Genomic DNA, 17585 nt, shown 5'->3' with positions numbered 1-17585 from the left:
TCTGAGATGAAGGAGAAACATATCCCCAAAACATTGCCTGACTGTCTAAGGCTAAGAACTTTAAAGAAGGCTATGTTTGTCCCTGTGTGAAATCCAACTACCTAACCCTATAACATAAATACTTCCTAGAACAGCATCATCTTACCCAGTCTGTTGTTATCTGATGCAGTTGAGTTATTATGTACATCACTGTTGACAGTCACCATTACTTGTTCTAATGACATTTGAAAAAAAAACATGAGAGTTGTATTATTATCCTGCAAATGTAAACTTCATCAGTAGGTTATGTTTGTTTTGTTTTGTTTTGTTTTTTACCTTGATTTAGTAAGTTCTCAATGTTTATAAAGAGTGAAAGCTCATCCATATTCCATAGCACTTTAAACAATAATACAGGGCCAGATCTTGATTTGCCTTAAATGAATGGGGCTTATGCTATTGGTTACAAGAGAAGTTGAATTTGACTGTTAGCATTAAGTAACAATGACTAATTCATTTACATTGCATTTTCTTGCTTGTTCCAACCTTGAGGCACTCTTAGTACTTCTACCCTGAAAGTAGGTAATGGCACATTCAGAAGCTGAACATGCTAGCTTTGAGCCACTACACATTTCCAAAGGGTGTGGCAAAATTCCTTTTCTCTGAAACAACTGATAAGGTTTAGTGTAAGGCATCAAGAAAAACAAAGGGACCTGGCTAATTCACAGACAAAACTATAGTACCAGTTGAAGCCAGCATCATTTCAGAACAGCTAGGCTTCTGCACAGGTACTGTTTTACCTGAAGAGGAAGGGTCTAGGCTAGACTGACGTTGATGAGTTCGTTACAGTCACATCCAAACGCAGTGATGAGTATCTTAAGAACTTGTAAGGAACTTTATATTACTGTTGGAATTTGTGCTCTTGCTGAAGCTTACATCATTGCTAGTTCTACTACCTCCTCTCACATACATAACATATCTTAAAGTGAATTAATATAGTTGTGCCATACCATGAAATTCTCAATGAGAGAATTGAAAACCAAAACCGTATCACTGAAAATTCAGTTCATCATACAGTGTATGAACATCATAGTCCTTAAAGCTTACTGTAATGTCCAGAAGAATGCACACTTGTAAAATATGTTCACTTTTATGACTGTATATGCATGTTGCAAACTCCATCTAACAGAGCTTTAGGAAGACTGAGGGTCTGTTTCTGCACACGGTACAATGGTGGCAAACTTTTCCAGGCCTTTCTGCAGTATTTTTACTGAGTCACTGTAGTTAATCGTCATCTCCCAAGTAATTTTCTGAAGGATGTTTGGAAGTTACAGGTTAGATGGAAAAAGGGAAGTATCATCAGGGTTTTGGTAGTCTAGAATTGAAAGCTACTTCATGGTTGCTACCTTCCCATGAAATTTTCTACGCCATTCAGAACTTCTGTATGGAATTTTATTTTCTTAAATCTGTGAGAATCTTCAAGACTAAGTGAAAGGGCAGATATATGTATTTACATAAAAACACACATCTGCACCACACATTTAACACTAAAGAAAATCATTGCAAGTGGAAGTTTTCTGGCTTTTTAGTTTGTTCTTTAACTGGTCTACTGCAATCACAGTGAAATCACATTGCTGTGTTTAAAATCACCTCTGCATTTTTCACTTGAGAGGCTGTTAACTGATGAACTACTATTTAGTGTACAGTACTATGCAAAACACAGGTAGACAACAGATCTGCTTATATTCTTAGTTGCATCGCCATGCAGATCAGTAACTCTAGTAGCCAACAGTGATGTCTAAAGCAACCCGTATGGAAGCAGCCTTAGACCTAGGACCTGAGCAGTGTAAAGGAGTCAAGAAGTCCGCAAGATGTCCTGCAAGTCTTACTGAAGTCACAAAAATTAATCACAATAAATATATCTTATAAAGAAAAAAAATGGTTAAGAAAATAAATAATTAAAAAACAAACAACAACAAAACAAAAAAACAACAAAAACAAACAAACAAAAAAACTCCCAACCCAAAACAAATAAAGAAAAGCATTAAAAAAAAAATCTATTGACTTTGTTCACTGAAATATGGAAAGCAATCAAGTAAAGTATGCAGAAAAGGACACAGAAATACAGAATAATTGCAGGGGGTAAGGGGTAGGGAGGGATAGGAAGGCTCTGACAGGACACAGGTGAAATGGAGGAAGGAAAAAGGAGTGAATATAGAGACACAGAAACTGAAGTGCTTTAAAAAAGTGGTTCCAGGGGATGTGGAAAAAGCTGCAAACCCATTAAGCAGCAGGCAATCTGGACTTAATTTGTATACTAGATCTTTGACTATTTGGAGTCATTTTGCTAATAGAGGTAAAATATTATGGGCAGTTGGCATTTAGAAGATGATTTCTCATGTCCTAACTGTCAAACTCTCATCTGGCTTCCAGAATTCAAAAGAAGTCAGTTAGGCGGGTTGAGGCAAAGCCTGATTTTGGCTTGAGTTGCTGCTAGGGCACTTGATTCTGAGTTTAATATTGTTTTTTAAAAAACACTGCTGTTATGTAAGCTGGCACTCAGACTTGCAGAGGAAAGTACACTAAAGAATAAAAATTAAAAACTCAATATAAAAGTGGAAGAGAGAAAAAAACTATCCATCCTCCCTGTACAAGGAATGACAGAACTTCATTCATCTTTTAAGGGAACATTATGTATCTGTCTCTCTTGGACACAAATGGGTCCAGGACAATAACAAAAATAATAAGTAGTTTAAAATGTAAACTGCTGATACTTTATTTCCAACATCAGCTCTTCATTCAGAGAGTTGACAAGTGAGCACTGTCTGTATTCATTACTAGTCTTAAAACAAACATTATAATGATTTTGCAGTACACTATTTTGGGGGCACCAAATTTAAGTCTAACTGCTCTCCCCGAAAGAGAAGGTACTAGAGAAAGTGTAATTTCAATTATGTTACTACTACAGAACCAGTTCAGCCAATAGAAGGATTTTTTTTTAATCCTCCAATTGGCTTCCTGGAAGTACCACAGCTGACTATCTCAAGAGCTTTGCAGATCTGTGTCTCAGACACTGGATGATCTGTAACTTCCTAAGAGCCTACTCTCATTGGGAGCTGGACAAAATGCCTTTAAGACCAGTTGTTTTTAGCTTTTCTATTCATTAGAGAAGAAAGCATAAAAAGAAAAGTATAATAGCAAAACCCCATAAGTTTATACATACTGAACTCATTCTGAAAGAAGAGTCTTTCAAAAACACGATCCTTTTTATATGTAAAGAAGATAAATTTGCTTTCCTCCATTAACCCGCACACAACACAGAATTGAGCAGTTAATAGCATCATAACAGCTAATGAATGCAGGATAACAGCTAACACATTGCTGTATTTGGGAACATAACTGTTACAGGGATAGTCACACATCCATGGACTCAATTGCTATCTGTCCCAAACAATCCTGATCATGCTCCCTCTCACTGGCTATGTTCCCTACAAGCCTTCACCTATGATATGGTTGTCTTCTGAACTTTTTTCACATAGAGAGATGATATATTTTAGTTGCCTGAAATCCTTTCTACTCCAACAGGATTTGAAATTACATATTCCAATGAGTTGAATACAAATTGCAGGTATGCAGTCAAACCCTTTTGGTCATTACAAACCTGACCTAAATTCTACCAGGCTAAATAAAAGTTTAGTGTAATGGTCACTTAAAACTAAACTCAAAACTAAGTTTCATATATTCACATCCAACTCTTCAAATGTCCCTACATATGAGTTGCATAAATTTGGAGATCATGCATGTAAGCCCAAGCACGCAAGGGAAAGCAAAAGCAAAAGAAATGCTGAGCAACTCAAAGTTTCTATGATGTTAAGTCTCGTTACACTTTCTTCACCAAACACATATGGTTTATCCTAACCAGAATGTTACTCGAGGCCTTGATCCAAACAGAGTATTTTGAAACAAATATCAATTTACAATTTTACTTTTTCCAGTTTGGAGGAAATCAAGCATAACATGACATGTATCTCCGTTTTCGGTTTTGTTTGTTTTTTTTTTTTTAATGAACAGTGATTTATGTGGAGAAAGCTCAAACTGCTGAGTGGAAGAGAGGAAAGCAAATAGAAGATGTAGTTGCATTACCTAAAAGGTATTCTTATCAAATTTGTCAGTTTCTGGTTTCAAGGAGAAAATTAAATGAAACAATTCATTTCTGGTTTTATTTGCTTCTTGGATCAGAGCCACTGCTTCAAAGAGCAGTGCTGGCTAATGCTGTGGCAAAATGAGGATAAAACATCATCTCATTTTTATTGGAAAGCAAGGAGAGGCTCCTGGATAGGTTTCTGGAGATTGTTTATTGCACAAAGAAGAATAATGTCTTGCCTCATTAGAGCAATGCCTACACAGCAGCAGAAGATAAAAGTTGTCTGAAGAAATCCATACTTTTGCTTAGGATTTTGCAGATTTTGTATGTGCCAGGCTCAATACTGCCTTGTCTTTCAGAGCACAGGAACATAAACATTTAATACAACTTTTTCTTTATTTTTAAACATCACTTTTACCCCACAAGGCACTGAGACAGTATTTTTCATTCATGTCATTAGAAGCTCTAATGACATACATAAATATTACCCTTTTTACCTACAAATAAAAGCATGGGTAGGAGGCAAACAAATGACAACTAAAGATCTAAAACCACACAGTTTTTGACACACTCTTAACATATTAGAGGCCAGGGATTCCCAGAAAATTCTGGATCTGAATTTCACATTAGTCTCACTTTCCTGATCAGATTTTCCAATAACTGAACTTACTTAGTATTTAGAAAAACTAGGACCAGAAGAGATTAAACAGGCTATCCCATGAAGCTGTACATCAAGATAAAGTGTCTTGACTCTCTTACACGCTCCAGTTGCTTACAGCAACAGAAAGGCAGTACACAATACAGTATCACATTAACCTTAGGACTATTATAGTAACCCAAAACTTAGAGTTTTTGCTCTGCTATACAATTCTTCAAAATACTGCAATATCTTAGAAAGATTTCTTTTCCACTATCACTATCTTCTCCTCTGATGTTTAAATTTATGCTCTACAGATAAGGATACACAGTTTGTCATTTTACGGACGCTGCCACCTGTATGAGATTTCCAAATGGGCTTAATAAAATTGGAGCCATTAACATTAGTGTTGCAGGCAGCATTCAATCTATTTAATGGTTTGTTTCATTGATCTACAAGTTCATAAAATGAGAAACGGGGTCAAACAGAATTATATGTACTTTAGTATAGAACCTTATAAAGCTGTTCTCAGTGTGAAATGAGTTAGAACCAAGAGACAGTAAAACTTGACCTGTCTACTCAGCATTTTAGAGGCCAAAAATATTTTGGGCTACCAGTCCTGTACGTTGTAAACAAGGATCATTTAATATCTTAATCTGTTTTTCCTTAGTTTGATTTGGAGTTTTTATTTTATTTCCTAGTATGATACATTGGAAGATGCATTCATTTTCCAAGCAGGCAGCAGAAAATGAAACATTCATGCTCAGCACTCTTAAGGAGAAAATATTGCATCTTTCTCAAGAAGAGTCATTACCCTCATGTCTTCCAGCACAATATCCAACAGACGTTTCCTTTTACAGTACTGCTGCTGATGCTGTAGTTGTTCTGCTTGATATTGATTAGTGAGAGTCAAGGACATTAAAAGCTGAAGCTCAAACCACCAGTGCTCAGAGATAGTCAGTGCATATATTTTGCACAGCTGCTAATTCAGGGACAGGTCAAAGTGAAAAAGAGAAAGTGTGAATAAGCAATTGTTCAGACTCTCAAACAGAACCCTGCAGTAACAGCAGCTCCCCTCAGAACCATAGAAAATGCACATTAGTAGAAACTCAGTTCATAGGAAGAAGCATAGCAATTACTATCTGCATACACTTTTTAAAACATGGATATCTGCAGGTTATTTTACACTTGATTTTAATGAAACACCGTATGCTTAAGAGATTAATTATCAAGAAATGCTTTCTCAAAGCTTTCCGCAAGTTCTTGAAAAGTCAAAGCTGTTAAGAAAAAAACTTGTTTATCTTATGACTTGCCTAGCATTTATGTTTAATACACTCATTGGTATGCAGGTAAAATACAGAAATGCTACTACACAGATACACTTTTGACAAGTGTCAGTTTACAGCCACAAGAAAGAAGATCAAAGCACACAAAGGACACAGTATAATTATGTCTTACCCCTTTGAACAAGAGAATCACTGTCAACTTCTAAATCATTCTGTGTCTACCTGAATACTGAAGACAACTCTACCATCACGTTAGCTTGCATAATTCCAAGGATCAATAGATATTCCATATTTTCAGTATATGGCCTTTTGACAAGAACTATCAAGCCAGTTTTTATATACAAATTAGGGAAATCATGTTGCTCGTTCCGGTAGAATAAGAGTTGTGGAACTATATCATATATATTAATTTATAATGGGATTATTTTGCTTGCTGTTGCCTTACAACAATATTAACTCCTCTAATCGTCACAGGCCTCATAGTTATTACTGAGCAATTCTCCAGCTTCATTTTACCTTTAGTCTGTGACATCTGAATATTTCTTACAACATGCATATCCTAATCATTGAGTGCCTCTAGTAAAACAATTTTTTATGTTTTTTTTTTTTTTTTTACTTCATTAATCTCAACTGCCTGACTTTACAGTCACTACTATTCAAGCACTTCCATGTGGCAATCAATGATCCTCCTAAAAAACTTGATCTGTGCATGGTCAATGCTCAGGATAATGGACTGACAGCAAGCAAGCAAGAGCCGAATCCCAGTTAGCCCAGTTACTGTTTTGCTCCACGAACACTACTACATCGTATCTGGGCATCTTTTCTTCCTCCATCCTGTGCAGACTTTAAGGTCAGGATCAGAGATCACTGCCCTATTTTGATATAATCTTGGCTCAAGAATTTCACCCCACAAATTCTCTCCTGACACAAAAATTAAGATGTAGGTCCCATAAGGATAAACCCAAAATACCCCAAAAGTCCTGCTAGTTATCTCCTACCACAAATCCTAATGTCACAGCAACAGGGAAGAGACAATCTTACAGTTGTCTTCCATTGAATCTGATCTACATCAGTCCTCCTCCACAGCAACACATGGGCTTGGAAGGAAGAGAAGGATGAGGCATGGATGTTTCCTCATGTACCTCGTGGTATGGATTTACACAACTGAAAAGCCATCCTGAAGTCTGGCATACATTTGGTAGGCAGCTTGGAGTATATACATTCATGTCCTGTACCTCTTCCAAGGATCCAGGGAATTTTCTTTCTCCCCAGACACTGCAGTAAGTTGGAATCACACCAAAGACACTGCTTGGCTGTGACTGTCCCTGTGATTTGTCCCAAACACAGAAGATGAAGAATATTTTTAAGGAACAATACTGCACAACACAGCACTAAATGAAGCAGTTTGAGTCTTAGGAATCACAGCTGCTTGGAGCCAAAGTGAAAACAAAGTGCAGTTACACCAGTCTGGCCTTCATTTGCCTCTCTCTGTTCTCAGTTTTACATGGGCACAAAGTGGATCTCCATTCAAAGGAGCACTCTTCACAGGATACACCAAGGAATGGAGAAGGAAAATGGTCTTGGGAAAAAGGGAAGCTCCCACTCTTTGTATTTATGAATGTTACCTCTTGCAGCACCTTTCTGATAGAACAAATCACATACTATATTTAAAAGGCTAATTGCACCTAAATTACCAGCCAAAAGCCCCATCTGAAGACTCAGCAACTTTATGGGAGAAAGTAAACAATTTTGCTAAATGATACCATGTAATTATAAACTTAATTAACATAAAATAATGTAGACACAACTCTGTAACAGATACCATGTTTAGTTGCTTATTGCCATAACTGTCAGGGGAAGCTATTAGCAAGTAAGTGAATAAGACTGTTCTCATTTGAAATTGCGTTGCTGCAACTGGAGCTGCTGGGTTTCTCATCCACATCTGGCACACAGTATGTAATATTATGCTATATATGATATATGTCTTATTTGAATCCTATTTGTCTGCTACCACTGATGCATTATGAACCGAACTTTCCAAGCTGTGTGAGCAAAAATAGAAATATCCTTTCTCTCTCTGTGCATGTGGAACAAACTCCTGTCCTGTCCCCCAACCAAAAAAAAAACACTCCAAAACATATTACCATCATATAAATTTGTAGGGACAGAACCAGGAAAGGAATGGTGTTATTGCTCAGTTATTTCTGTAGCATTTGTGAGGTATGCCTTCTTAATTTCCCTCTTTCTACAGAAAGAATGGTCTTGTAGACATATTAAGGTTAATTAAATGTTTTAAATGCATTTGAAATAAGAGATATTTCTTCTGAAAGAAGAGAGATTGATGCTTTACTTAGTGTCAATTCCCCCTAAAGGCATTGTTTAAGAATTCAGAATCCTCAGTCTTCATAGTCAAATCCCCTTGCCTTTTCAATCAATAAAACAGCCAAACCAATATACCTGGCTCTTCTTTGGTCAGTCAAGCAGAATGACTGCCTACCTTTGGGCTCTAGAGATCAAACAGGTCCCAGCCTGCAACAACTGTAGGCCTGGAGTCCATGGAACCCAGCAATGCTCTGGCCACAGTGCTGCCAGTATTGGCCAAGGTGGTGCTCTCCATTTGTGCTACTGCCACTGAAAAATAATCAGCAGTAGAGCTTACACCTGCCTTCCTTTCATGAGGTGGCGTTTCCATCTCATCCCCATTTCAGACAACAAGATTCAAACAGTAGTTAACAAGACAAAACCCCTAGTGTAAATCAGATGTACAAGACTAGTTGCTTCCAGGCCCATCTACTAAGTTAAAGCTTTCAAAGACAAAGAGCCTCAGGGCACATCTGTGTCAGTAAATAAAAAAGGTCCAGAGCCTGAGCTTGAGGAAGGATGTGTCTTCTTTTTTACCCACAATTATTTAATCTATATTAAATTAAGGTACCCTTTTGGCCTAAAATAAATAGCACTCTCCCAGACAATGTGCCAGTACGGTTCAAAGGAGAGCATGACTGAGGAATTACTTACAACACACAGTGTGTATGAGACCACCTTATTAATATGAGGGATGAGGGAGAAGAGAGTTTTCCCGAAGGGCCACAGAATGTATCCTAGCCCCATTCGCTTTGATGGCATACTAGTAGCCTCAAACACTGCTGTGCTTTGCCCCAGAACTGAGTGAAATTATACACAAACCACACACTATGCGTACTTTCCAGGGAGACAACTTAACAGATAATACAGCATTGAGTTATTTCTGATTACGGGAAGCACAACAGAAGAGGTGACTCAGTTATGTGAAATGCATGCTAGTACTGCAACTGGTTAAATAATTTTCAAAATAGTTGTACTAATTTTGTTAGTGTAGGACACAAAAGCATGGTATTTGTCCAGTTCTAATTATTTAGGCTTGGTGCCATGAATCAATATTGATGGAACAGAAATCAATTTTTGACATTCTGTCTGAAAAATTTATTAACAGGTACTTGAGAGCTCTTGTGATTTTACTCCCGTCTGGACTGGAAAATAAGATGATGATTGAACACATGTTAGCAAACTTAAAAAAAAAAAAAAACAAAACCAAAACAAACAGCACTCATCTAAAGACACGGGTTTAAACAGGGTATTTGGGGCTTCCCCCTAGATATACAGCTGGGTTTGCTTACACCAAATGGATTCCTACCAATTGCTTCACAACGTATTTGTAATGAGCAAAACAAGACAGTGAGTCACATTCTCACACTGTTATTTAGTCCATCCCCATTTATCAAATATTTCAATAGAATAAAGTCCCTTTCAAGGCTTGATCAAAGCCCTGACATTTACACCAAAAAATTTTCCCATATTCATACAGGAACCTAACATGCATCACTAATTATTCACATTTTTGACTGCATACATATTTTTACAGCCAAATATGCATGTATACACATTCATATATGTAATAGGATAGATACATCCCAGAAATACAACTGAAAAATGAAAACAAACATACTATCTCACAATGACATCTGTTCTAAGAAAAAATAATTCTGTAAATTCAGCAGGTATATTTAAAAACAATACAGTCTTTGCTCTTTATAAGTTAGGAGTCTGAATAGCTTTATCATCTCACCTTCATTGTCGCAGTCTTGCAAAGAAAGCCATATTTGATCTACCAGACCAACTCCTTTTACTTCACCATGAACTGGAATGGAATGCATTACCATTAATGCAATTGTAAAGGGTTTGGTTTGCAATTGCCAATTCTACTATTTTTTTATATTTATATTTCTTCACCAAATGCTTTATCTTCCATCCTACTCTGCAAGAAAGAAAACAGCCATTGTGATACTTCTAGATTGTTTCCAGTTCACTTTTTTCACAGTTAACAATCTATACCATGAGGAAGGCTGTCACTATTAGCCGACTTTTTTTGGACTGGACTCTATCAGACACAGCTTGTACATGTGCTTTACAGCTATAGAAACATGTACGGCTTAAAAATATTTATGAAAAAATTGTAATATCTTGCTTTATGATAAGCAGTGAGGAGATGCTCTTCAGTCACTGACCAGATTCTTCTTGCTGTATGTCCCTGGCCTGTAAGGAGAAACTTAATGTACAGACAGGCCCCACTGAAGTCAAGAGTCAATACTCAGTCATACTGCATGGAGCACTTCTTTGCTCAGGGCTTATGTTTTCTGTCTGGGGCTTCTGTTGGGAATCATATACAAAAACCTGATTCATTAACAGCCAAGTCAGTAATTCACTGCATTAATAAACCCTCTGAAGACGTAACATCAAAATAGCTTGTTCAGCACCTGGCCCTGCTCCTTACTCTCAGTACTGAAATTAACCTCTAACCAATTTGCATTGCCTAAAGTTTCTGCAAGGTGCCCTCCGTTGTGCCAGGGACCCGGGTGTTCCTTTGCTGCTTCCTGTAAGGCAGGCGGTACCCATGTAGCAAAACAGGTTTCCGTGTCTCCTCCTGTTCTAGTCCAGGTGGTTCAGCATGAGGCATCACAATGAACATGAACAAAAGATTTGCAAATTCAAGCCTCTCTATCCTGAGTTTTCAGGTATCAGTGCTAAGTCATCTTTGTAACATGAAAAATTGAACTTCACATGCAAAAGCAATGGATCTGTGGTCAGCAGACCTGGACATACATTATGATTTCAAAGTAGGGACAAACATCTAAATATAAAAAATACATGAAACAAACCCCAGCCAAATGGCAGGGCTCAACTTAGATCATCTACTTAAATCAGCACTTAAAAATTTGTGTAGCTGCATATTTATACATATGTATGTACAAATTCCCTCCAACATATTTCACATGAGTCACTGAACAGCTTTTTCCTTGGAAATTATATTAATGTTAAGGTACTAGTCCCACATGCAAAAGCAATATAAATAGATTTTCTATTACTAGCATTTTATGAACAGCATAAAATCAATAGAATATATTAAAAACTGATTTGAGCCATATTAAATATGTCAGTAGAATGAGCAAAGTGAACTGTGGACACTCTTCGACTGATTAGGGATTATGACCCACAGCAAATTTGGATTCACTGTGTTCAAACAAGCATGATTAACTTTGTTTATAATTTTCTAAAATTAAGCTGACCTCTAGGAGCTCACTCCTGAAATTATTATGATAACTCTGAATTCTGTCATGATTTCAGACCCTCACCCTGTCCAAATTTTCCTAAAGAGCCGGAGAAGGAAGAGATGATGCCCTAAATTTTATTATTTTTCAGCCAACATAAAAATTATACTGGGCCAACTTTTTTAGTTCCTACAAATACATCCAGCTCATTCTACTCAAGTTAACAGATCTTAAACATCACTTTTAAACTACAGAATTTAAATTTCAAAAAGCAAATTCTGTTCATCAATATGATGTCTACGTGAAAACTGAAGCATATAAATAAGGATAGGTAGCCTTGCTTGCCTCTTGACAAAGCATCAAACCCGTATTTTAGCAGCCTATTCAGAAAAGAGTACCTTGTCTGAGAGAATACTCTAACAGGATTGCAATCAAAAGTTATTAAGGCATCCTTCTGTATTTATGAGTGACAGCTTATGACATTTCTTAAAACAGGAAAGCTATTTTACAGGGACAAAGGTTTCCACCCCCATTAGAGAAACAGTTTCCTTTCCTGCAATTAAAATACTGAATATGGTACTCCCTTTAGGATTTACAATATAACTTCAGGAAGTGAGGTTATTTATTGAGTATGTAACAACTTCACTTAGTCTACACTGAATCAATTTCTAAATATAGGAAAAAAATGTACAAAAAAAATGTATCCAAGAAAGTATATAAAAAACCTATTAACATTTTTTAAAATATACCTCTCACTTGCCATTCTGGAATACCAATTGCCAAAACACATTAAGGAGTATCATCACCCAAGCAGTGGAAACACCTTTTCACTTGCAAAGGCAGAAACCGAATTTTCTCAAACTCAACACCAGTTCATAAATCTTGCAATATCAAGCATCTGAGAGATGGCACACCACTGTTGCACAGCTTTTCTGTCCATAATACAGCCACAGGATTACTGGGAATGGGAAGGGAAGCGAAAAGCCCCTCTCATGACTGATACGAATCCCTCCATGAACACAGCACCCCTGTACTTGGATCAGGGCAGAGCCCTCCCCTGTAATAATATGGCTTTCTGTCCAAGCCTGACTATGCTAAGAGTTATTGATGGTAACCTTGATTAAACTAGTAATTAAATCCTCCAAAACACTCCCGTGGTTGGGTAACGGTTGTGAGAAGGACAGAAACCAAGCAGCAGTTGTGACCTTGAAAGAAAAGTATTGATCAGATTTTGCTTTGTGAAAGGAAGGAGGGGAAACTGAAACCAACCATCCTGAATCATTAATGAGCTCCCACAGCATGCTCCTAACTCCAGTTTTTTACATATCCAAGTGGATCGTTCTGCAGGCTTCCTCAAAAACAGCACATCTATAAACTACTCATGAAATCAAACTGCAAAGTCATTTCAGACAACCTGAAGTACCTCTAGGCAACAGCTCAGAGGTGTCACTTTTTGTGTACTTTAGACTATGTAATACATACCAACATATATCTGTATTTTTAAATATACATAGACATGTGTGTGTTTATGCATATTACATTCATTACTGTGAACAACTAAAAGGTGTTAATGACTGCCTGTGCCACTGCCTAGGCTTCCATTAGTACCCACTGGTGCAGAATATCGTCTTCCAGTCTTTGGATCTTTCCTAGGACTGAAAGGCCTTTCAGCATACTTTCTATCAGGAATATCCATGTGGCCTTAAAAAAGGCGAAGTGTTTTGTGTCTTTTTTTTTTTTAAAAAAACCTTCATAGAATGGAATGAAACAAAATTATGTGAAAAGCTGTAATTTGTGTGACAGGAAAAATCCAAATAACTGCAATTTTATACTGCAGTAAAGCAATACAGAAGTGTAAGTGGGGAGCACAAAGCCAAACATTACATGAAACACAGGAAGGTGCATGATAATTTTCTCCTTATTTATCTTACATCTCACTATATCCTCCTTTTTAGTGAGTTTTCCCTGCTCAATACATTCAGTTTTTCTTCTAAAGTCTCCTTTCCTACAAATTGTTCCCAGCAGCTTTTCTTTGGGTAGGTCCAGCTACTGTGCTACTTACTGCAACAGAAAGAAAGCTTCCTCCTTCAGTCTTGGCTCATCTAGCACTCCTACTGCCAATCATTCTCTAACTATCAGTGTACTTCTACAGAGAAGTCATAATTTATGTTATAGAACTGCTTTTCTGATTTCAAAATCCCGTTATTAAACAAATCAACCATCTTAAAAGACTGGAAAATTATTAAGCTGAGATTTTTTTAAAAAATGTGATCAAACCAAGAGAACTTGAAGAAAACCATCCAACAGCCAAATGATCATTCACTGTAGACATTTCCAATCAAAGAGATGGTGCTCAAAAAAGAAAGGTGTATCAACAAGGTGCAAATATGAAAAGATTTTTCTGTTTACCATCCACTACAGGAAGGAATAAACACAAGTTCTGTCCCCAGTGCCATATAGCAGTGCATTGGCAGAAGTCAATAGGCTGTATCTGCACAAAGGAGTGCTAGTGCTGTCAAAGACAGTGAGTTCACATATGTAGGAAGCTGACTATTTTCAAAATATCCATGTGATTATTTTCCCTTTAATTGCCTATTCAATTACCAATAATTTCACTGTCTAGAGATTAGAAAACTTCCTTAGAAATACCCTCTTCTTCGAGGAGAATATGGTAACATTGACAAAGGCAAGAATTACTACTATTGGAATTAAATTCAGACACCATCTATAGTAGTAGTATATAAAAAAACACTAGAGTAACAGTGCTGCTTCTATACTTAATGATACTGAATTAATGTCATAAAATCAAATGCTAACCATTACCTTATACAAAGTGCACAGGTGATTAAAAATTCTACACTGCAAAATCACACTCAAGAGGAGATTATCCCTTTTGCCCTAAACTCTGAAATATAACAGTTCTGATAAACATGGAAATATACATTTTTGTACGGTAGCAAAAAAAATCCCCAAAAGATTAAAAGGTTGTAGGTAAGGAACAAGCAAGCTAGGTAATGATAAGGATATTCATTTAAGGAAGAGAGAAAGAGATGAGCTGTGGATTACAGTGACAGACTACACATGAAGGTCAATGTGCAAACCTACACTGTAACAAAGCCAGAAACCAGTGCTTCTTCAGTGTTAGTCCAAAACTGGAGTATGACCACAGAGTAGGTTTAGCAAGAATCTGATGATGAACAGCTTTACATCGAGAATTACCTGGTGCTATACAGGAAGAGAAGAATCACTCATAACGTTGTTGTTCAGTTTACGTTTTCACTCTATCATTGCCTGTTCCATAAGATACAGGTAATGAATAATGAGGTGTTTCAGTGCCATGAATTGGATGATATCTAAATACCACACTTAAGGGTCTCTGAGATCTATAAATTACTTCTTTCTGATAAAAACAGAAAAAGGATATTTCCAAATCAGAAGACCAGTATTAAGTATCTTGTTCCCTTTCCGTTTCAAAGAGTTACAAACCTTCAAACTTTTGGTAACACAGTTGTGATCAGTCCCATGGCTCTTCCACAGACTTTGTACAAAATCAAGGAGCAATAAAATGCAGTGAAACAGTCCCCTGTAAAAAAAGTTTGCAATCTTGGCTCTAACTACCAGAGCCACCTAACATCAGAGAGGACCTGTAATGACTTTTAAAAACTGAACTGCACACAGTCCTATGCGTAAGTCTGTAATTTACAGGCCAAGGGCAAAATTCTCCTATTCCATGCACACTACAAACGCAGTACCTGTGGAGTTTATCACAGTGCTTATTCTGCACTGACTCGGAGCTCCTATTTCCATCAGTGGAGTTTCTGGTGCTGAAAAAGCAATCGGATGCGACAGCCAGGCTAGGTCAGAGAGGTTTGCTCTCACTGCTGGATGAACCCTGCAGCACCCATCACCCCAACACAACTAGGCATCCTTCTCATTTAACAGAGCTGATCCACAGTTCTAACTAGCTGCTTCTGCGTACATGGTTATTGCCTGTGGTGGGTGGGAGAGGCCTCTTTTTTTTTTTTTTTTTTTTGCGTTCATTATTTTAATTGTACATATTGTACACCCTGAAATTCACTGCAATCCTTGAAATATACAGAGAAAGTCTGGCTGCTGCTGGCATTTGTTACTGTATTCTTTGATGTGTTCACATCTGATCTTGTGATCACATGTGAAGAGCAAAGGTCAAATTAAGTAAACCTTTGCCAACAGAGGTGTCCTGACTAGAGCCTGGGCTGACTGCCACTGACACAGCTTTGCAAAATTAAGCTTTTCCATCTTCCTGCCTTTTTGATCCTCTAGTGGCTGTAGCACAAGAAGCCCATTTCTTGGCTCTGGCTCTCTGATTTTCAGTGTTACTGGTCTGGCCTTGGTTCGTCTCCAGTTGAATATATTTTTTCCTTTTTGTTTTGTTTTCTTAAAAAGGCGTGTTGGAATTCATGCCTATGTGGACTCAGTGAGGGGCACCACAAAAAACAGGTGACTGCACGACACTGTTATTAGCTAATGAGCAGGACATCTCTCACAATAGAAGCACAGATTTCTTCCCCTGGTCCCACGATATTATTTTGAAACATACACACCTTCTGGTATCAAATTCCACACTAACAAACCAGCCTCACAATCGTACAGTTAGACTGACTGCAAGAGCTTGATTTCAGGTTGGCAGCAGTTAGAGAGGAGAGAAATGCTGGCTTCACAAGCTTTCATTCTGCTGTTACAGAGCTCAGAGCAGCTCTTGGCCCCAGTTATGGTGACTGGAGTATGTCTGGCAAACTTTGCAAGATACCTGTAAAGAATGCATTCCCAATACTGGCCTGACCTGGAACAAACTCATACTGCTGTTGTGGGACACATCATCTGGCCTTTCTCTCACTTCATCAGAGTTCATCACAGCTGATACTTTCCACAGCTCTCAATTCTCCCCTCACTGCCTTTTCTCTTGCTTTGATCGGATGGGGTTACCAATTAATTCAATTCTTCATTCACTTTCCCACTGATTTTTTTGCTCCTCTCCATGACATCAGGGACCACCCTTTCTAAGCCATGATGGGCCCTCCCCCAAATGGACAAGAAATCACACTACTCCTTTTTCTGTCATCCTTCCAAGTGACAAAAGTTAGTCACACCTCCCTCGTCATAATTAACTATTACATCTTCAATTCCAGCAACTTCTCCACAACTTTGGGCTCCTGCCTTCACCTCTTCCTGTTCTTCTCTTTCTACTCAGAATATAATCAATCAATCCATCCAGTACAAAACTGGAAGAGCCAGTGATTTTTGCCCTCTTTGGCTTGCTTTCCCTTAGTTATATGACAATGTTTCCCTTAACTACACTACAACCTTTTACTTTTTACCTATCACATTAAGAAATTCCCTACCTGCTCACCTGTTCCAGTCTCCTCACTTGAACCTGAAGATCTCCCCTCCTAGTTTCCCTTACTTCTTTTTTTCACCTCCTTCACTCTTCTCTATCACTTTTCAGTTAAACCAACTTCTCCCACAATGAAGGCAGGCTTTCATCTTGCCTCCTTTTTAAGTAATCCCATCTGTCTCTCAAACTATTACCTATATTTCTCTTGGGCTCACTGAATTAATTGAAAGAGGTTCACCTGGTTTTATTCTTGGACTATTAGCCCTCTGGCTACCAATTCCCCAGTCTCCATCCAAGACCTTACTCAGTGTAGTCCTGGCCCATGACTATACTTCCTCTTACCCTTACATAACATATCATTCACCTTCTGTGCCAGGAGTTTTACATGACTCATAGTTCAGAGCTATTTGTTCAATCCAAACTGCCACACACTACACTTCTTTACAAAACAATCCTTGAATTCCTTACAGTCACTCTCAGAAAGAAGATAAGAAAAAGTAATTTTCCTTACAACAGAGCAGTCAAGGTAATGCTAGTACAAGGAATTTCCAACCACCTGTACTACTGCTGAAGACAGACAAAAAAT

At 37.7% G+C, this 17585-nt stretch overlaps 1 protein-coding gene across 6 annotated transcripts in view; it reads right to left on the bottom strand.

Moving 5' to 3' along the window:
* NTRK2 (neurotrophic receptor tyrosine kinase 2) overlaps window positions 1-17585 on the bottom strand; it is a 208235-nt gene that overhangs the window by 115257 nt on the left and 75393 nt on the right. For 3 of the 6 annotated variants that reach the window (XM_032981906.2, XM_042787626.1, XM_042787627.1), the window contains exon 12: window positions 10146-10217. The exons of 1 other annotated variant lie outside the window; for it this stretch is intronic. In XM_032981906.2, the coding sequence (XP_032837797.2) occupies window positions 10146-10217 (72 nt within the window). Of the gene's footprint in view, window positions 1-145; window positions 215-10145; window positions 10218-17585 lie in introns of all 6 variants that reach the window. 2 more of the 6 variants (XM_032981908.2, XM_042787628.1) reach the window with 2 other exon arrangements.

Source organism: Tyto alba, unplaced genomic scaffold, assembly GCF_018691265.1.
Source record: "Tyto alba isolate M040663 unplaced genomic scaffold, T.alba_DEE_v4.0 Super-Scaffold_13, whole genome shotgun sequence".
NCBI lineage: Eukaryota > Metazoa > Chordata > Aves > Strigiformes > Tytonidae > Tyto > Tyto alba.
Note: the sequence above shows the minus strand (reverse complement) of the source record. Positions and strands in the feature narration are given on the sequence as shown.